Here is a 22,553-nt window from a genome sequence, read left to right on the forward strand (position 1 = left end):
TTCAATATATGTATTCATTTTTTCACTCTATGCTGTGAATAATAGTAGCAAAATTCAAGGGCCAAGAGGCATTCCTTGCATGTTGGTATTTTGAGTAATTAGGAGATCACTAAAAACTTCCCTCTCAAAAAGAACAAAAATGGCCAAATCAGTCATGACTGTATCACTAGAACCTTCCACCCCATGCTGCCAGGCTACAGGCAGGGAGAGCTTCAGAGGCAGAGAACTAGAGCCCAGGACAGGCTGTTCTGCTCCATATAATCATCTCAGCTTCAGATGGATTACTCAAGTATGCTGAAAGAAACCACCTACCATCAGCCACTTGTCTGTGTTTCTAACTCTATTCCCACCTTGGCTATAACCTGACATTCATAAAAAGACATTCTCTTCCAAAGACATTTTGCTATCAGACTTGAACCTGTCAACCTGAAAAGAGCCAAGTTCATTTTCACTGTGAAACCTGCTTAAAAATTTCTGCATACAGTGCACAGTTGACCTTGCTACCTGCCTAATGGCTATTTTTCTTACAATAGTTTTTAATAAAGCTAGTGGAAGACATAAACCATCTCTAGAGATTCTGATTTCTGGATAGAGGATAAAGCCTTCCTTAAGAACTGGAAAATATTAATTTAGGGCAGACAGTCTGCTCTGTGTCATGCTCTATGGATCCTTTTCCAGAATGCAATTCAAAACCTTAAAGCAGTATAATTGAAAACTCTTCAACTTAAAAAAAAAAAAAACACAACAAAAAACCACCCCAAAACTAAACAAACCCAAACCTATGCCATACCTAACTGGCAAGCATCACATACACTGGTTTTCTATGCACACCCAAGTATTTCACTTCATTATATATATTTGCTATTTAAAAGGAGTGCCATCGTTGTCACAATGAGTTACACCAACAATTCATCTACCCTGGCTACCTAAAAATATCAGTACATAGAATGTACCATTATTAACAACAATGTAAACATAAATATTTAAGAAATTTATTAATAACCTCAGCAGTTACTGGACCCAGATTATTGAGGGGTGGGTGGGGGGTAGTCACCACAGCTATATTCCAATTATTTACTTGGAATAACAAAGCATAGACAATTTAGGTAACTATGATAAAGAAAAGAATGCTGTAAAGGATTTATCTCCTCTTGTTTAACAATTTTAAGCCTGCACATCGCTATAAATAATGAATGAATAAAGAAATTAGGAAATAAATAAGATGATAGAACTACTACTGCTGAGAAATCCTTTCTCCTTTCAGCTACTGCTAGGAGCAGAAACACCATCCCATCTTTCTGACCCTTGTGAATTGTTCAGATACATTAAAAGGATGAGTACATATTAGTATTTTGACAACATTTTTACAAATGTATTTGAAAATATGGGTGGGGTTTTTAACATAATTTTGTGGGTTTTTTCTTTTTTTTTTTCCTTTTGTAAAGAAGTAAAAGGAGCAGAGTTTGGCCCCTGAAATCTGGAGGAATTATTTTTACCACTGTTCTAACCAAGGATGAAAATCAGCAGGTACAGAAAAGAACATAGAGCCACCTGATATGAGCTGTATTCTGCAGTTGTTTTGAAAGTTTTGAATTTAAATATATGTTTTGCACATTGTCTCTGCCTTATTAAAATTTCTGCTTTTGGAACATACCCATGGCACCATTACTGCCAAAGTTCTTACCCCAAAATTCAGTTACTTCTTCAAATAAACTTCCCAAGACCCTCCCCCCTTTCTCTCTCCTAACCCTTTATGAAGGACAGAATAACAAAGACCTATTGATGGTAGAAATTATTTGTTCATTGGAATCAATCAAAGAAGCTAATGGAGTTCCATTCTCTTGTTCTATGATGGAACAATGTATTAAATACCCTCCTGATTTTCCAAAAATGTCTCATCGTGCAACAGAAATGAGTTCTAGTCCTCTCCATGCCAAGTCAGTTATACTCTGCAGCTAGTAAGAACAGACACACACTGGAAATCTATGCACAGGGGGAAAGGTGATGTCAAACATATCTGAAGTGAATCACTAGGAGTTCTTTCATGCAGTGTGAGATCACAGCCAAAACATTAGTAAAAACAGGTTAACTACAAAAGAATAAAATCTGATTCCACTGTATCAAATAGGAAGTTTTAGACAATTCTTCGATGCGCTCCCTAAATAACTTCCCTTACAATTGAGAAAACACTTTAAAATGTATTGAATTTGCAAATGGCTTTGCAGGAATTGAAGAGTATTGGACATACACCAGAGCTGACAGAATTCATAGCAGAAGTAAAGTATTGATAAGCACTCCCTTCTCTAAGGCAATAAAATTTGGGTAACAAAACCTCTAAACACTGATTGCTGCTTCCTGTATTTTCTCTTAAAAAATTTACCTTTTCTAAATTCAACAGTCAAACATTCAGTGACTTTTCAGGAATTCCTACCTTCCTGTAAAATCTTCTGATCTGCTTATAAGCTGAACTGATAACCTTTTGAAAACTGAATAGATTGTCCATAGTTTTGACAAAGAGACCATCAAACTATTATATATTTTAATCTTAACTACTAGAACCCAACAGAATTTATCACAGTTCCTCCACTGCAGCAGATAACAGGCTGTGTCTCAAACCTGAATGCATTTATTACTACAAGCTCAGTGACTGAAAAGACTTACTTTGTGTCAAATGTGTATTGACAACTTAGACAATAGCAACATTTTAGTTGAAATGGTAATGAGCTGATTTTCAAGTAACAAGCAATAGCATTTCCTGAGTGAAGTCCTTATACAAGTATCAAATATTTTTTTTTCTTATTTGAAGCTCTTGTCCACACAGAGGTATTAGACTTTAGATAAATTGCCTGCTTCCAGTCACATCTCAGGGAGGATTCTCAGACATTATTGAAACAAATTATTTCATCCAGACCAAAAAAATATCTACATGAACTTGGTCTCCCTGCTTTAATACTTATGTTTTCCCTTCCTTTCTCCTCTCCAAACCATACCTACATTTTAAGTATTCCCTAACTCACTGCTGACTAGAAAAATGCATAATATAAACAGCAGCTGGACCTGGGCGATTTCCCAGAGCATTTCAAAGCACTCAGATCTAATGCTACGTGCCAAGTCCTGGTTCTCCTCTGAACATAGTGTCAGATAAGCTCCATTGTGGAAAGCACCTCCTTTCCATGTTCAGCAAAGGTCTGCAGAATTAAACCGCCTCACCTCAGGGGAGTTTAAAGCAGAAATTTATTCAGCTGCACAAAAACCTGACTCCTGTACTTTGTGCACTGAAACCAACTGAGTGCGCATCTCAAATCCGAGACAAACAGGGACAGCCACTATTGCTTCTGTTGGCAGAGGAGGCGATGGACAATCACATACTTAAGTCACTGATTTAATATCCCTTGGAACTCAATTTCTGTAGGAAGTTCAGGCATTAAGACTAAACACAACAGGTATTTACTAGCCTCTCAAACTTGCTAGCAGAAAGACCAAACTGGAAAAATTTAGGACTCCCTTCTGCATCTTGCAATAGTTCTCAGCCAGCAAAGCCCTGGAGGAGGATGCCTGGTAGGACTCTGTTGTACACACGTTTTGCACACAAGAGAGTAGGACGACAGAGCACAAGGAATGGAGAATTAAATATTCACCATTAACTTCCTTGTTCTTGGTCTCTAAGGAATCTGAAATTAGGGTGTTGGAACCAGGATAGGAGAGGTTCCTGTCATGCAGGGAGATGCAGAGCTCATCAATCCTAGCTTTCCAGCAAACTTAGAATGTGCAGGAGTAAAATTTTATACCTGGTTATGTTTCTTTAAATTGTAATAAAATTATTGTGAAATAGGCTCAAAGATCTCCTCTGTCATTTCTTTAAATAAGATATTACACTAGTAAATCTTAGTAGTTCTTTAGTACTTGGTATTGCAATGTCAGAAAGTCTAGTTTCACATGCATAATGCAACAACTACTCACCCACATGGAAAAATATTTCTATCACCAACTCGATGAAAAGCAGAATTACTTTTGTCAGTATTATTGGTGCTGTACAAGGGGGAAAGGTTTCTATGGCAAATAAAGACTAACGGATCTGATTATCAGAAAAACACAGCTGCTGCCTAGACTCATACTGACCCATTCTATTTAATACTGGAATTAGACTATTAGAAGAGATACTGAAACATCTGCATGCTAAGACATGGGGTCAAGAATCTGTAGAGACAGTCAAAACTGCTATACTGTTTTTATATTTTTTTCTTTTTAATAAATCCAGGCAGGCTCATTAGATGATCACTGTGCTAAGGGCATACACAAATACCCACAAACATAACTTTTCAGTCAATCCATTCCAAAAAATATGCTCTAAGCAGCAAGAGTTATTCCTAAAGCATTAGCAGTTGAAATTGAGTCAGATTCCTGACCCCAGCACTACATCTCCCAACTACACAAGGACTACATGGATACTTATGAGAGTGCCACAGGGGAAGAAAAGAATCTGTTTATCAGGGTGTGCTTCAGATCTATGCTGAAAAATGTGTAAAGAAGAGATTTACAATGAAACGTCACATCAAAAGTTTTGAAGCTAGCCTCGCTTAACTGCTCCTTTCAATTGCAGTTTCAATTAATGGCAAATACATCATAATCCCTGCTTCTTCCTCTTCCATGATTAATTCCATGTGAATAAAGAAGCTGCAGCATCTTTGTGGCATCTCTTATAAGTTACTACAGAGTTTATAGGATAGGATCTCTCAGAGGGTAAACACATGCACATACAACACCTGTGCAGTTCATAAAAGGAAGAAGGAATCTTACATAGTCAGGAGAGAATTCCATCAAACAAAACAAGCTAGGGGTTCTTGACGTACCATTGACTAAGCTGGCATTTGCATTATCTGTGGCATTTGCACCTGCTGCACCATCTGTAGCTGAAGGAGGGTGGGAGGAGGGATGGGAAGAATCTACTGAGTAATAATGGATAAAAAAACCCCAATAAATAATAATAACAACAACAAACAAATGCACATGACAAAACTAAAATCATTTATGGAATACTATGGCTTTGATTTCTCCCAAATCAACCTGTTTTAAATTAATCAACGTAACATTCAAAAGAAAAATGTCATTACAAAGGTGTTACAAAATAAGGCAAAAACTCATACATGTAATAATAAAAAAATAATGAAAATAAACAATAATAATATGAAAACATTTAGCAAAGTTAACACAATTGGTGAGAACTGACTGTACACTTCAATATGTACATTGCTTGGTCCTTTTATGAAGGTTTTTTCACTTTAATGTATGCACATATTAAAATGGTTGAAATATTTCCCTTGATTTAATTAATGTACACAACGCATGGCTAACTTTAGAATATGCAGCCTCATATATAGTGCAGACAACATTTTATGTAACGTTGCATATGATGAGGTGTTGCTGCTGACACCCCCCTGTCTGGCAGGGGCTGGATCTATAACCTGGCTAACGGGCACACTGATCTGAAGCTACAGTACAGCAACAGGAACTTTTCAGCATTCTATGTGGAAATGGCAAATACAGTCTTGAGGAGAGTGATGGGTTATTTTAAATCCAAATCATGGATATAATGTAACCGCCTGTTTTGTGGAAAAATGAAAGTATCAGGGGGAAAAAAAAACCACAATTCCTCTTTTTGTTTTCAGCAATTGTCAGCATGTTAGAGAAAGTGGTCAAGCCAACTTTCCTGACAAGAGATGAACATCTCTTAGAAGGTTTGCTTTATTATGTTTTTTTTTAAACTAGCATTTAGATAAAATAAGTTTTGTTTTGTTTCTGTTGGTTAATTGTTCACAACAGAACACAGAAATCCTACAATGAATCCTGATCAAGACTCGCAAACCTCCTCAGTACTTGACCCACAGTGACAGTTTCACACTGTACTGGTTTGTTATTCAATAAAAACTGTCAGGTTTTATTTACAAATGGTAAATTGAGAGAAGAAAATAAACAGCATACAGGATATAAAACCACCCTGAGTGACTACATTCACAAAAATTTCAATTGCAAATTTGATAACTGTGATGGTAATAACTTAAACTGTTTTGGTTACTCATGCTTATTTTTTATTCCGTTTGGATACTCACACTAACCAGCACAACATGAACTGCTAACAGCAAATCATGCATGTCAACATTTAATATCCTGTAATTTACTTCTGGAGAATAACTGATTAGTCAAGCTTAACATTAAGATTTGCAACACCAACAATGCGTGCACACTTAAATGTCTGCCACAAATAATCCTGTTGATTGGAAATCATTCTTTAATTTAACTGGACTGATTCAAAGACAATTATTTTAATCATTAGTTCAACCCTGATTTGCACCCAAGCTTGCTGGCTAAAAGCCTCATCCTTTCATTTGCTGTGGTACAATTCTTACTCTACCTGGAAGCTGATGTCCATCCTCCTGTTTCACACCTGTATGATGATTGTTACAAAATGTTAATGAATGATAAAAGCATACACCCACATAAGACTGAAACAAACATTTATGACTGGTAGGATTCCAGAGAATTGCAGGCTTATTGCTGAGAGTATATTCTTTGAGTTCAGGCCTCAATCTGCCACCAGCTCTGCCCAGACACTCCTCTACTCTAGCACAAAGCTGCCAGCAGCTTTAGAAAATAGTAAGGAATGTTCTTGCTATCCAATTAGATCCAGTGACTGCAGAAAAAGCTCTTACACACCTCTGTCATTATCTCTGTGTCTGAGTAGTGAGTTAGGACCACAGTGCAGTGTCTCAGGTTTCTCTTTCCCTGTCTTTCAGTTCCACAGTGAGACATGAGAGAACCACCAGCGTCCCAAGCAAAATAACACATGGAGAAGCCAACCCAGTTAAACCAAGGCCCCCCAGGAAGACAAGCTCTCATCTTCAAACTGGTACTGAATTTGCTCCTTCTCACCTACAATACCCTTAGACACTGCCAAAACATATGCTGCCAGCTGTCAAAAGGCCTGTGTCTAGAAGTCTCTCCCTTAATGGCAGCAAGATTAGACTCTAAGCTAGCTCAAAACTAGTCTGACATGAAAGAGTTTAACTTGGAGAAGTTTTGGCATTTCTCCCAGAACTTACCAGGCCTAGCAAGTATTTGTGTGTAGAAATGCAATGGCAAACATTTCATAAAGTCTTTCATCAAGCAAAAAGGGACTTCCTCAGAGACACATGGAGATGTGTGCAAGCACTTGGGCATGTTCAGAAATGGAAATTCTAGGTCATGAAAACCATTTTAATTTGGCCTTCCTATCTGCAGCTTCAAATTAAAAGGATGGAAATTAAAAAAGTTGGAATAACACTGCCTGGGAGCAAAATGTTCATTAAAGCTTTAACAAACCTGTTTTTATAATAGTAAAAAACCAAACCAAACAAACTAAAAAGAGTGGAAATTTCTAAAATACTGTGTATTAACTGCCCCCTAATTATGTCTGAAAGCCAAATATTCTAGAACAACCTTGGAATGAAATTGTGAAAGTAGGTTTGAACAATTTACAAGACTGTATGAACAAAAACTGGAAAGGACACACATTTAATCACGTTTCTGCTTAGTCTGCAACCCATGAATTAGCAATTGCCTATGACATCACACTATAATAAGGTGAAAAGTCTAAGGATATTTCTTGATTTCATTAACTGATACAGGACATCAAAGTTAAACTCTCTATTAATATTTACTGCTGCTTCCTTCACTTTTACTATTCTTAGTTTGACCTTTACTCCTTAAGAAATTAAAATGGCTCTATGGTCAATAACTGACATTAAACTAGGCTAGCAAAAAGCCACGTTTTAACTTCATTTTATTTCTGAAGCCCAAAGACAGATGCTATTTCCATGGTCAAGTTCTTTTTTTTTTTCTGAAAGAAAAAAATAAAATTAAATGCATGAAAATGCACAAGAGCAAAACCTTAGCAAATTTTAGGTGATTATGGATTTATGTAAAGAAGACATAGCAATGGGATTGTGCCCATGTATTCTCTTCCTTCTAATTATGTACTGAGAACCTGCAATTTCACACTGGAAAAACATCTTGTTATCCAATGCATTTATTGGCTAACAGCTTTTGCTGTTTTTCTGTGTGACATGATGACAAAAATGCAAAAGAAAAAGAAAACTTTTCAATTTATTTCTCAAGAATTGAGGAGAGCTCTGGCTACAGAAAGCCCAAGAGGTTTCTTCAGAGCATCTTTATGTACTGTGAAATTTACCTTTCTTATCTTTCTTTTCTTCTTCTTCTCCTCCAGCTCCTAGCAGAGTAAAGATGATGCCTGTCTGAGAATTCACTCCCACAGCAGTTACAAGCATCCGTCCAGAGCCTTCCATAACATGAGTACCTGAAAATATGCCATATAGGTCACATACAGTTTAAAAAAAATGAAAAGAACAACCATCAAATATTTTATGCAAGACTTTTACTATAGTACTGAGAGAGATTTCTTACACTTTAAAAATTTATAGAGGCCAATGTAATGACATGCCAAAAAATTCCCTATTGTTGTATATTACCCTCAACCAGGAATGGATGCATACCTGCAAATCTGAGGCTGCACCATCAGCAGCCACACAAATCAGATTCCATTTTTACTGGCAATGTTGTCACTAGCCAAGTTTAAAGAATCTTAAGGGATTAAGTTTATCATCATACAGTTAATTCTTGTAACTGAAAACATGTTTTCAGAGTTCTGCAAACATTCCTCTGTGACTCCGGTCAAGATGACACTGACAGTAAACAGAATATTATTACATAGACCAAGTGAAAAGGTGTGCAATTTCTCTCATCTTTCTCAGTTACAGTTGATTTACAGGCACAGAAAAAAGTACTTTTAAAGATAATTTCACATCTCCAAAATTGAGAAATCAATACAGAGAAAAAAGATGTTTAATTAAATCAGAGATTCCCTGCAGCAAGGAGTCTTGCTCTTCGTACACTTAAAGATATACACTTAAAACAAGTTCAATATGAAAGATTTCTATTACTCTAAAACAAATACAAATGCACATTAAGTTCTGAAAAAGATAATTTATCTAACAAGGTAATTGTATCCTAGTAAATAAATTCCTTTTGAGAAATATTTCATGTTTTATTGAATATAAATTGCTTCATTAAATATAAGTCCCTGTGTGAATACAGGGGAAAAGTTGTATCCTCTGAACGTAAAGCTGACAGAGCAAACTAGGATTGAAAGTTTACTGGGCTTGGGCTTTTTTAAACACTCTTCCCTGTATTTGAAGGAGGAAGTAGCTTGGAAACCGTGAAGACAGACTGTAACACACACACTGTTAGCCTTGAGGAAAAAAATCATTGCATACAAAAAGATAAACATGTATTTATACATCTAAGTGAACTATGGATGGACACGCGGTTAACTAGAACCTGCTCCAGAAGTATTCCATTATTTAACAATTCCTTCTAATCCTAGTTGCTATATTTCTAAGACCAGTCATTGCTCTAGACTTGCAGCTGCGGGACATCAGAAGAATGAGACCAGATGGAAACAGAACACAGCACAGTCATTATATTTTCTGTTCGGGGGGGAGCATGAAGACAGGAAGCAGCTATTTGTCAGTTTAAGCATCTTCAAGTTAACTAAACAGTTTGAAGATTGTGATAATAAACCAACCATACTGCTTGTAATACCCACTTTACTCTTTGCCTTCTCACTGCCATATTTGCGACAAACTACTACTCTTTGCTGGGTTTTACCCTGCTCTTGCTTAGATCCTCACTTCAATTCAGAAGTTATGTTGTACTGCTTTACATAAATGTAACATTCTCCATTTACCAATGTGGGAAACTGTTTTTATTTCCCCACATAAGTCTAAACTGGGGGTAGCCCCTCAGCACTGGCTTGTGACATCCTTCCTTGAGACAACACCACCCTTGCCCAATTGATGCTGTTGCAAAATGAATGAAGAGTCATTGAGTTGTCTTAAACAATCCTGTGGCAAACGAGGTAAAAATTCTGGCATGCTTATTCTCAACTATCTTTCCCCTGTCACTTACCCACTACCATCATTAACTACCACTTTTTGATATTTTTTAACTCAAGTGAAGTCATTCCCTGATGCCCATAGCTCTGAAATGCACCACAGCATGGTACACCAGCAGCCACAGTAAAAAAGAAAGTAAATCTTCAAACAAGCTTTCTGCAAACTGCAAAATGGATTTTCACCAACTGAATTCTGAGCCTGTTGCACTGAGCAAATGGAGAACATAGTATCTCATGGAGAAACTTACTGGGCATTCAAATCTACTAAACTTGAGTGGCCATGGAAAGATTAGTTTTACCCTCCCTTTTTAAAAATAATTTTATTGGGTTCATCCTCATCTACATATATTAATTTCATTGAGTTTCTCAAAAGCTGAAAAAAGGAAAGATTTATGGACCTGTCCTTATAGAGATTAATATTATATATACACACACACACAGTTGCAACCCATTTTTTTACAAGTTCCATTTTCTTATTACTGCTCACCCAGTTGCTGTCCTAGAACACACAAGGCAATGCAACTATCTATTTATAATCAAAATCTCTCATGTTATTAAAAGGAAAATAGAAACACAGAACACAGAGAACATCTGTCAACACTAAGCCTAATTTGAGAGCATAAATATCTCATCAGAATACTAAGAAATTTTCAGCAGAAATAAGTCAAATAAAAACAAAAATGCAGTAATGGTCCGATGTATTTTTAAAAAGTGCATTGAGAACTGCTCCTATGGCTTTCTGAGATAAAATTTGGTTCCTTAAAAAGTCATTTGCTTTCTTTCATATGACAGAGCAAAACACCACAAATATACAAATCTGGAATGCCACCCAAATAAAAAGCAAGCTACATTAAAGCCTAAAGGAACAGCAAATATATTTAAAAAACAGAGCAGCCTCAGCTGTACTGGCTCAGACAAAAGAGAAAATGTCTGAAACAACTCAGAAATTTAGAGAAACCTCCTTTAAGATGCAACACCCTTCCAATTATATTTTAATTACAAATTCTTTTTTTAGTAATCCCATGGTTCGTTTTGCAGGAACCGTTTGGACTTTGACTACAAAGTTGGGTAGAAATATCCTCCCCAAAATGGCACGTACACCCATGTTTCAAAGCCAGCTTCATTAAGCAAACATGTACCCACCAGATTCCTAGCTGAGCACTGCACACCTGGAAAGGGCAAAAAAGGTCTGAACTTGAGATGCCTTTTTGAGCCTTTTCTTAACATTAGTCTTGCAAAACACAATTCAATATTGCTAAGGTGCATATACAGGCATGTTTTGGAGCAGGTACCAATTTATCTTCAGATTGTGTTCCACTAGTGCATTGGCAAAATTCTTCAGCATCTAAGCTAAAGCAAAAAGCTGAACCTCCTTCCACCTGATTCTGGCAGTTTAAATGGCATTATAATCCTATTAGCTCTGTGACTTCAGCTGGAATTCTGGAGTAAAGGCACATTTTTCACTTAATCTGGTACACTAAGCATGTATTTCAACAATTCAACAGACTTCTTTCCCTCTCAAGACTAATTTTTCAGTATTAGTAAAGCACATTTTTTTCACACACTGAGTATTTAATTTGAAGTTGATAAATGGTGAATGTTCCAAGATAGAAAAGGAAGAAGTGTGGTTTAGTGAGGAAAGAAATGGATTAGACAGATCTATAACATCACATACTTTTTCAGACAAAAATGCAACTAAACATGATATTGCTCAGGAACCTCCAAATCTAATCCTAGTACTGGGGAAGCAGATAGGAAATAGATTGAAAATAGGGCTGGAAACAAGAAAAGAAACCAGAGCATGCCAGTTTGGGGGTTTTATACTGTTTTGCTACTTCCAGCAAACTTGCAGAGAACAAAAATTCTCTGTGTATCTAACCAACTGCTTTAGTCACTGCAAATAGTAAGAGGTAACTGAGGTTAGTAATAAAGTGAACCGACCATCAGAATATCCTCTATGAACAAAGTTTTCCAGAAAAGAACTCATCTACAAGTAATTTCAACATATCTCAGTAATTTGGAACATCTGAAGTTAGCTGCTCTGAAAACGTCTGCTGTGCTAGAGGCCCAGCTTGGAATATTTTCTGGCAGGGAATTAAGACAGAACTATTTTTCTCCAGGCAGTAACTGACCCGATTCCTTAATCAAGCTCCCTTTTTATTTTCAAAACCTAACAAAGCACCATGACCAAGAGACTTATTTTATTTGTTCTTAAATGAATTCTGTTTTGTTTTTTTTGTTTGTTTCAAATCCCTGTTGCACATTGACAGAACTACACATTTATGAAAGTTAGGTTAGGACAAAATCAAAGTTCTGTCAGTCTCAGTTCAGTGAGAATGACACTAGGCAAGCTCCTCTACCTAAGCCTTTCAGACCTTAAATAATTTAAACCAAATACCTAGAAAAGAAGTTTTAAACAGTAAGCATCATAAGGTATTTTTCACAATGCTCACATAGTACTCCAAAATACTTCTCTGTGGGCAAAACTGAGACCAGACTCATATTTGAAACTTCTGAATTTAGGAATCAGGGATTTCTCCAAACTTTGAATTAAGAAACCTTAAAGGACACATCAGCTTCAGCCACAACAGCTGAAAAGCTGGCAGTGTGGATCCCCAGGCTGTCTTCATCTGCTGGTTGATACACACGCATGGGCATTGCAAGGAAATTTAAGCTCACCACAGTCTATTTTAAGCTGATGACTTTTGATGTAATGGCTTATCCTACACTATATGTGCAAATCCCTGTTAATAAACTAAAATAAAGAAATTGTTTTAGACAGAAGTAAAGTGTAACTATAGGGAAGAAATTGCTTCTTTTGGTTTCAGGTATACCAGAGTCTGTACTTCCATTTCTGCCTTCCTAGGTGGTACCAAATGTGCTACACACAGATGGAAATGAACCATCTGGTTTAGTCAGCACTTGTACTCTTAGAATTGCTTCTCAAGTACAGTAAATTACTATCTGGATGATTAAACAGGACATTTAGCAGAGAAACTCATTTCGTTTAATTATGTCATTGAAACTGATGGAATATTAAAAGTGTTGTTTCAGGTGCCAATGGTGAAAATAATACTTCCTGATTCAGGGTGTTTATTTTTCACCAAATTTAGACTCACAATACAAACTGTGGCTGCAATACAAACGATACTTTTTTTCAGCTGTTCCTTTGTCAAACCTGGACTGTCTTCATTTCCAAGAGATGATTTAAGGGAGAACAGCAGCAAGCAACATCCTGACAATATCTGTCTAAATTCCAAAAGCCTACCTGAAGATCATTTACTGTTGTCTTCAGGTACAAAGAAAAGGGGAAAAACTAAGGTCTATTCACTGGTTTTGAGGGGAGTTATTTGGGTGGTTTTTTTTCTTTAAACAAGTTTTATAAAACACATGCCTAGGCTATGTTCTAAGAGGAACTCAGTTTTTAAACCAGGCCAAACCTGCCCTGAAAGACACAGTGCTTTCCAAGCTTCTGGTTTTTGGACTGCTAACAATTTCCAGTGGGCACATCAGCTCCCACATCATTGGGATTAACCCTTGCACTGTATCTGTGGAAGAAACTAGGGTATAAACTTTACTTCACTGTGCAATAAAACCATAAATACAATTTTATCTCCTTATAGCAAAGAAATTTGAGTTTTGGGAAGCAAGACAAAAATGTCTTTACTCCTAACCTGACTGCTTTTCCCTTCTCTTCCCATCATCCCTTTCAGGGCAACACCTTCACTTTTTGAACACCTGCAAACCTATTTTTCAGATATTTGTAACAAGGAAAAACTTAAGGGCTTACAACATGAATAGCAAAACGTATATATTTGGCAGGGGACACTGCAGCAAAACCATTTAACAAATAAAATATAGAGTATTATTTTAAGAAATGAGAAGATTTATTTCCTTCACTGAAAGAGCAAAATGAACTTGTTTTGCTGCTTTATGCTCAGAAGAAATAGAAATGTTTTGTGTCATTACAAAAAAAAGTTTTTAATACCCAGTTTAGGCAGAAAGATGCTAGAAGCTTGCTGAAGTTAAAATCAACATGGGCTTTTGTAACATGAAGTCTGTGGCAATGACAAGTCCAAAACCAGCAATAGCAATTTCTTCATCTTAAGTTAATGCAGCCACCTTCTGACTGAAATGTGATGTTGTGGCTTTTTTTTTACCAGACCGCAATCCCATAATTTACATAACAAACACTTATTATCTCACAGTCAGTGAATTAATGATGTGATTTAAAATTTTGAATGAATTTGCACTGTTAATTCAATAAAAATTGTCGTATCCTTACTTGTCGCTACTTGACTCTTGTGAACAAAAAGCATCTCCCAACAGGTGCTACTTGGGAAACACCAGTGAGGCAGGATTTCTGCAGGAATGGGCACTTACCTGCTGTACTGCCACATGAATATTCTATTTGGGATCACCCTTGGCTGACTGTACAAGCAGACAGCAAAGAGAATCCTTTCCACGCATAAGAAGTTCAAATGTATTTGAAAATGACTGTTTCAGGTTATAACACATTGATGATGGTTATGAGATCAGCAGTCTGTTATTTTGCAATCCTACCTCAGCTGGAATCTATTGACAACCAAACTCTTTACAAACTGTCTTTATTAGGATTTTAAAAAACACAATTTAACAGATTTACTGTATAGAATTATATTACAAAATACAAATACTACCAGTAACTTGTATTTACCACAGAATTCAAGCCCACAATATTTTAATATATGCATTTCCTTCTAAGCACATTGTTTCTTATTGTATCTAGTAAGCACACCAAGTGTTTGAAGAGACTTTAAAAGGCTTTGAAATTTAACGGTTGAATTAAAACTAGCATACAATGAATTGAAACAATTGTTATTTCCCTAAGGGATACTTTCCTTTTCCTCTGAAAATGTTTCATTATATTCTCACTTTATGATGATCAGAAATAATTGCACACAATCAAAAAAAGTCTTTGGTATGACAAACACAAGGCCAGTGTCTGTGTTCTAAAGATCAGTTGTATCTCGGTTACCCAAACCTGGTGGTGTGGAAAAGCAAAACAAAACATGAACAGAGCAGTGCATAAAAGATAACTCAGCAAGAATTGAAGCAGATTTACCTGACAGTAGCATTGGGTCCTTGTCAACAGATTTGCGGACTTGGTCAGACTCTCCAGTTAAAGAGCTTTCATCAATTTTAAGATCATTTCCTTGAATAAATATCCCATCGGCAGGTAGAAGATCACCTTTCAGTAAGAACAGGGTAATGGAAAACCACAGTGGTTTAGGAGGATTGTTTTTATAACTACATGATGATTTTTGTTACAAAATCATAATTAACAACAATTGCATTGAAGTGAAATAAATACTACCATTATTAGCCCACACCACAGAATCACAGAACCCTTCCAGGGCTGGGGCAGCCACAGCTTCCCTGGGCAACCTGGGCCGGTGTCTCACCACCCTCACAGCAAAGAATTTCTTTGTAATATCTCATCTAAATCTCTCCTCTTTTGGCTTAAAAGCATTCCCCCTTTTCCTGTCATTCTATTCCCTTGTGAAAAGCCCCTCCCCAGCTTTCCTGCAGCCCCTCCCCAGCTTTCCTGCAGCCCCTTCAGGCACTGGAAGGTGCTATGAGGTCTCCATGGAGCCTTCTCTTCTCCAGGCTGAACACCCCCAACTCTCTCAGCCTAACTCCCCAGGAGAGATGCTCCAGCCCCCTGGTGATGTTTGTGGCCCTGGTGTCTTCCCTGTGCTGTGGAGAAGACCCATCTGTCCCCAGGTCAGGAGGGGCCTTAGCCCCGCAGCCCTTCCCGCCCTCCGGGCCGGCTCCTCAGCGGAGGCTGCAGCCCCAGCTGCAGACCTGGTGGTTGGTAGAACGGGCGTTTTGCTGGAATTTGCCAGTTCAGAGCACATACAGCTCCTGTGAAGGTGCCCTGAAGCATGTCACTCTAAGGCATCCACCTCCTGGAAGCACCTGGTCAGAGGGGACCTAGAGGAGCTGCCTACCAACTGGGGTAAGCACAGAGGCACAACTCCCTTTCACACAGCATTTAAGGACACTTCCTCTTGTTCCTAACTGGACAGAACCCAAAAATTCCAAACAGCGTAAACCATGAAAGAGAATTACTTGTATGAACAGTTGTCTTTGTCAATGAAAGGAACTAAAAATTAACAAAATAAAATTACCTAGTGCAATTTTATAGCAAGTACCTTAGGTTTTCCTTTTTCCCCCATCTTACCATGGGCAACAATGACAACACATAACTCTCTTTTAAATCACTTCCAGTTAAGTGAGTCTATCCCTGCTAGAAAGGGAAAGAAGAATAAATACCATTTTAGAAAAGCAGTCATCTAGCTTGATAAAACTTACCATATTTCACCTGTGCAATGTCACCAACTACTATCTCTGCCACTGGGATCTGGATAACCTGTCCACCTCGGACAACAGTAAATTTCTGTTCCTGCTCAATACGACTTTGAAGCCCACGAAACTGCTTCTCCTTGCTCCAGTCATTGAAGGCAGTGACAAGGACAACACAGATAACAGAGAGTAGGATGGCAGCACCTTCAATCCAGCCAGCTTCAGCCTCACCTTCATCTTCAGCTCCTCCTGTCGCAGTACCACATCCTGCCAAGACAACAGTAACATTCATTCAGTCCCGTGAAGACAGGGATGGTCATGTTTACCAGAAGAAGAAAAACTTGCTGTGAAATGACAAGAAGGCTAAGGAATACAACTGCTCTTCAGAATACTGTCTGCTAAATGAAACGTGGCAGAAGAGACAAAAAATAGAAATAAACATGTCTGAGGAAAAAGAGAAAGAAAACAAATCACTAGACATTTCAGATATTTTAATTTTCCAACTGAACAAGCTATCCCTGGCAAACCCAAACTAAACAAAGGGAAAAACAAGGCAACATTTCTGTTATCTAAGGGTTGACAGCTTCACCTGAGCCTTCAAGCACTTGCAGAAATAAGGAAGATTCACTAAGAGTGGCAAGAAGGACTAAAACAATTAGTAACATCAATCAATGCAAAGCAAGGACATTAAATTAAGATCAAAGAAAACAGATCAAATTAAAACAGATTTCAGAACTGATTTTCAATAGTTTCTGAATTTTCTCAACTGAACACCTGCATAAGGAACACTTCTTCAAAAAATACTGAGACGAAGTAAGTATGTTAGTATTTAAATGTGATAATGAAATGGATTAGGGAACACTGAGTAAAAAATAATTGCCTAATATTAATCCTTCTTCCTTACAGGGAAATATAGTGACATGCTTACAGAACTCTAAGTATATTATTTTTGTCACTGGTAAAACAGTATTAAAAAATTACATTACTTCTATTAATTTTGAATTGTTTTATACACATCTGCTAATGACTTATTTTCAAGTAATATGCAATTAAAATGTAAATAAATAACCTAGACACTATTCACAAAATAAAACTAAAGTAGTTCTTAATGAAATAAGGCCTAAAAAAGACAGTTTATACTAGTGGACAGCAAAAGACACACACTATAATCACAGATGTGACAGGAAAGAACTTGGGCTGAACAACACCCCTCCTGGCTGACCAAGGGAGAAACAAAATCGTTTAATTTTCCTTGAAGCACTGAACTAGGGAGGTGTTTGACATCACTTTTCCATCTTACCCAGGTACCAGGGAGTTCAGCAACTTAGCAACCATGTTGCTTCCACCTATGACTAAAGTTTAACTGTTATATTCGTTACCTGTCACTAGAGGGAATTAACAAGCAATTTAATTTCTATTTTTAAGTTACAAAGATTTCCAAGTAACACAAGCATCATAATTAATTAACCAGCTGAGTAATTACTCTTGCATATGAACAGTAAGAAAATGTGCAGAAGGAAGATGAGACCAAACGCCCACTAGGTGAATGGAAGAAAAATAAAATAAATGAAGTTTTTAACCAAGGTTTCTGTAATTTGAATGACATGTAACCTCAAGGAAAGCCAAATCACACTCCCAAGGGAAGGGGCTTTCCCACAGGGATGCCCTTAGACTGACAGCCCAGGTGAGCCTTTATCAGCAGTACAAGAACTATGATAAAGAAACCATTTTTGTAGCACCCAAGAAAGAAATTCAGTAACCTTTTGGAACAAGCACCTTAAGTTACTTAAAAACAATTGCAAATCACATGTTTAATTTCTTCCTTTAGCACATTACTTGTGGGAAGGACTAATGACCTTTCCTCTGTTTGACCTTAATCACATTAATTGGTCTATGTTAGATTTTAGATTCCTTTTCTAAATCAGCAGATTCACTATTGCCTTGTTTTGATAACTGATTTCCTAGTACAAGTCTTGGCAAATATAAGGTAAAAATTCACTATACATTTTTCATTAGATAGGATTTAGAATCAAGTATAATTAATACCCTGTAATTCTCAAGCATGTACCTCTTCCTCTCCTGCTTCTCACAGAAGAAACATGGTCTGCTCTAGCCACAGGCAAAGACTGACTTTATTTCCTTTATAGATTTTAAAATCCTCACTGGTTGAAATTGAGCCTTGGTTGTACAAAAGCACAGCCAGGTGATGTTTGCCAGGGTGATGCCTGGTCCAGGTGACCTGGCAGCAGGGACACACAGAGGTGGCAACTCGGTGGCTGGTGACATTGCCACTGGGCTGCTGAGTCACTTTGTTCCTGTTCTTGCTTTCACTGAAAATCTTTTGCTTTCTGCATAGGGATTACTGGTAATGTGTACTGTGGCACTTTCTGCAAAATCAGGAATTAACATTGCGTAATACTTAAATACAAGGTTTTAATTTGAGCTGTAACAGCACACCCATTGAAAGACACAAGCTATGCTGTCTCTTCATTAGAAGGATCCCCTTATGGCCCTGGACACTCACAAACTTTATAGTAATGTTAAATTAGTAGAATATCCTCCCTCTACAGCAGAAAACCACCAGGTTTGAGAAGGTCCCTGCTAATATTCCAAAGAACCAGTAGGTTTGCTCACTGCCTCTGAGATGTGTCAAAGAAAACAGCTACTCGGGGCACTTGAACCCAGTACTGACAGACTGTACCTTCAATGGCTTGGGAGAGAAATATTTCTCTGCCCTTTCAGGAAAAAACATTATTTCTTGATTCAGTAAAAACAGGTAAAAAAAAAAAAATACTCCCTGACTTGAGTAATGACATGAATTTTGTGTTTGTGTGTTGTCAGAACTGATTCCCACATTAATATAAACAGTACCATTCCTGGTATGTTCATACAACCAGAAAAAAGTCTATCATAGCATGTAAAGAACACAAAATGTCATCATTAAGATGAAAGGAATTGTGTTTTTCTGTCTCATAGATTATGCACAAGCAAAGAACATAATTCCCTCTTCATGATACAGCTGGAAAAATGTTAGAATTAAAGCAAATCTGGATAAAACAGTCTCGATTTAGATCAAGTTCTGGGAAAGTGTCCCTAAATTTTACAAGTTTGCACCCTGAACAACAATTAATTTTTAAAATCCTGAGAAAATTCTCCATAACCCAATGGAAACAACAAAAAACAGTTCAAATCCATTTCATTTAATTAGTCAATGCTAAATTCAGATGGAGGAAAGATATCTGGAGGTGAGGAAGGAATTCTTGTGGTTGCCAGACGTGGTCAAAAAGAGGAGTTAAGTCTTTTAGACGGATGGAGAAATGGGGAGTGACTTTATGGGTTTTGCAATTCTTATCAGTCAGTCTTCCATCTGGCTTCTATAAAACTACAAGTATTGCTTCTCCCAGTGATCCATTGGTGCAGGTTATCTGACACACCAGGAGGGAATTTCACCCACTGAGGCGGACAGGTATCATGAAGCAGTCAGCTCCCTCTGTGTTCAACATGACTCAAAACTGAAACAGCAACCAGGGTATGGGGGAGACAGACTGGGATTTTTCCCCTCTCTCTCTCTCTCTCAGTTATCAGAACTCAGGACCACCATTTTAAAGACCACAAAAAGGCTGGTATTACACAGATGGGAACCTTTCTCACTGCCCTGCAGGTGCCCAGCCTGCAGGCTGGCCAACCATGCCCTCTCCTAACACCATGGATTCCTATCTGCTCTAGCCAATTCCCTCATTTAAGCCCATGTCAGATGAATGGTGCTCCCAAGCTATCAGAAAAAAACAGTGTTTCATTACAGTACATTTCAGCTTAGGAGGAAAAACAATTTCAGCTGTACGAGTTTAAAAAGAAAGGACTAGATATCTCCAAGATCAAGCAGCAGCTGAGGAAGGCTTCTGAATATCTAAGATTTGCAGGTAACAACAGTTCAGAAATTAAATTGTCCTTTTTGTGGATCTAGCCTGGGACAGCTAAAGCCAGGCTCTTTAAATGATTAACCAAGCTTATCATCAGTCTTTCACAGATTTTGTCTTTGTTTTTTACAGTCCCACAGAAATTAAATGGGGTAAAAGTGCTAGATAAATTAATGCAAATGGTGCACATCACTTTCATTACAGAAATAAGCTCCAGCAACTTTGAGGGAGTAAACAACTAACTGGTTCTTACAATAGCAAGATTTCAGAACATATTTTTTAAAACAGAGATTTACAGACAAGCAGGATTTAAAAATGCAACCTGCCCCTGAGAAGATGACCTGTCAGGAAACATTTTCTTGAAGTATGCTGTGTTCTTGCTTCAAAGCTATTTTACAAATATTCTAAAGTAAAGTAGTATTCTATTTTTAGGGGTGGGGGTGGGGGAAATGGAAACTTGCATCTCCATTGGTATAATTTTGTAGAATTCTCTTATATACTTAAGGAAAAACATTTTTTTCTTCTTCTTCTGCCATTATATCACACAGGATTTTATGGAAATTCTGGAAGGACTTATATGAATTTACAGGAAGAACCTACACTTATTCCTAGGAGAAACCCACACATACTTCTTAACTATACACTAGTAGTATCTGTCCTCCTCACTGCAGTACAGAGTGACACAGCATTGACTTGACAGCTAAGGAGACAACAAGCAATATAAATAAGACACACAAAAGATGTAATCATAATATGTCTAAGTTGCAAAATATAGTTTAAAGCATCTAATGTTTATTAAGAATGCTCATATAAGCTTTAAAAAATTGTGTTTAGGTCTAAGATCGCTATTAGGTTTTCACAAGGTAAGACTTGGTTCCCAATGTTACTGCAAAATACACCTGAGATTTTATTGAAAGCCACAAGACTGAAAGCATCACTAAGCAATGAGTGTGATTTGTGGTAGGATTTTATTCCAAGACAGTGAATTTTGAAGTACTCATTTAAAATTATATTCAACATAGGTCCTATCTGTCAGAAAATTCAATTTGGAAAAATAAACAAGTCTTTAATATGAAGCTATTTCTTACCAGAACTATGTACATATGCTGGGCATGTGTCATTCCCCAAAGTCTCATCCTCATGAGACAGAAAATGCATACTTAGTTTGAAAGTGAGATTATAAACAACTGACTGCAAGTCAAGAATGTAAAGGGCTGTAACTCCTTTGGCACAGAAAAAGCAGTTGAAGACATAAAATGGAGGAGCTCATTCAAGAAGAGTGGGCAGGAACATACAGGTGAGCTGAACCCCCACCAGAGCAGTGGAAGGACCTGATAGTGCAGCCTCAAAGAAGATTCCAAAATACTAAAAGAGGCTAATATGAATTGTGTCCTCCATAAAACATCTCAAAAGTACATCGCCAAAAACTTGTAGAAGGAGAACAGAATTTTAAAAACTTAAAATTTGACCAGAAATAGATCAGCAAAGACTACTGAAGAAGTTTGCCGTAGAAGGGAGATGAAAGGAAGATAGAACCCAAAGGTAAAGAGGATTCAGGAAAATAAGAGTGGGAAAATAATTCAAACCAGCACACACAGTCAGTCCATCTAAAGACACAGCCTGGGTTTCCATGTCATCAGAGACTGTGAGCAACTTGGGTGCAAAAGCTCTGGGCTACAAAACTTGCCCAAGAACCTGGAAAGCTGAGCAAAGACCCAGGCACTCAGCCTGCACTAGACTCTTTTATGCACTTGATTAATTAGCAGTAATTTCAAAATTAGCCAGGGAAGCCTACTCTGCATTAGCAGTATTTTAATTATACAGAAGGTTTTAGAAAGGAAAAATAAGAGAGGAAGGCCTAGGACATTAAAAGGGAATAGAAATATGTGATAGAAAAGGCTTGAACACACTTGGGCCAGAAGGGGAAGGTGAGAAAGGAGCGGAAGATCTACAAGAGCAGGTTCAAACATTTCAGGAAGACAGTAAGCAAGGAACTTCACTTCATCTGTCAGGAGAAAATAATTTGGAGGATGTTGTTAATAATTTTGTTTTGGTGAAACCCAGAGAGGGGGAAAGGAAGAAAAGGCCAGAAACTGTCAGACAGCATCATCTGACAGATGACCAGGCTCATGTCCTGTTGGAAACAGAAATGCTTTTAAGGTCATAGACATCATTTCAATAGACTTTTCTCATAAAACCAACCAAATCTGGGCAAAATCAAATAAATAAATACATAAATAAGTGAAGTATGTAAGCTCATAGTTATGAGGAGATTCTTAAAG

The 22,553-nt window shown here is 37.4% G+C and overlaps 1 protein-coding gene across 13 annotated transcripts in view; it reads right to left on the bottom strand.

Annotated features, from left to right (window-relative positions):
- The window catches only part of ATP2B2 (ATPase plasma membrane Ca2+ transporting 2), a 409,447-nt gene that overhangs the window by 81,202 nt on the left and 305,692 nt on the right, over nucleotides 1-22,553 (bottom strand). For 6 of the 13 annotated variants that reach the window (XM_051627773.1, XM_051627771.1, XM_051627772.1 and 3 more), the window contains 4 exons: nucleotides 16,364-16,621; nucleotides 15,111-15,236; nucleotides 8,225-8,350; nucleotides 4,851-4,946 (listed from right to left, as the gene is read on the bottom strand). In XM_051627773.1, the coding sequence (XP_051483733.1) occupies nucleotides 4,851-4,946; nucleotides 8,225-8,350; nucleotides 15,111-15,236; nucleotides 16,364-16,621 (606 nt within the window). The remainder of the gene's footprint in view (nucleotides 1-4,850; nucleotides 4,947-8,224; nucleotides 8,351-15,110; nucleotides 15,237-16,363; nucleotides 16,622-22,553) is intronic. The other 7 variants (XM_051627780.1, XM_051627777.1, XM_051627784.1 and 4 more) reach the window with 3 other exon arrangements.

Source organism: Apus apus, chromosome 9 (assembly GCF_020740795.1).
Source record: "Apus apus isolate bApuApu2 chromosome 9, bApuApu2.pri.cur, whole genome shotgun sequence".
NCBI lineage: Eukaryota > Metazoa > Chordata > Aves > Apodiformes > Apodidae > Apus > Apus apus.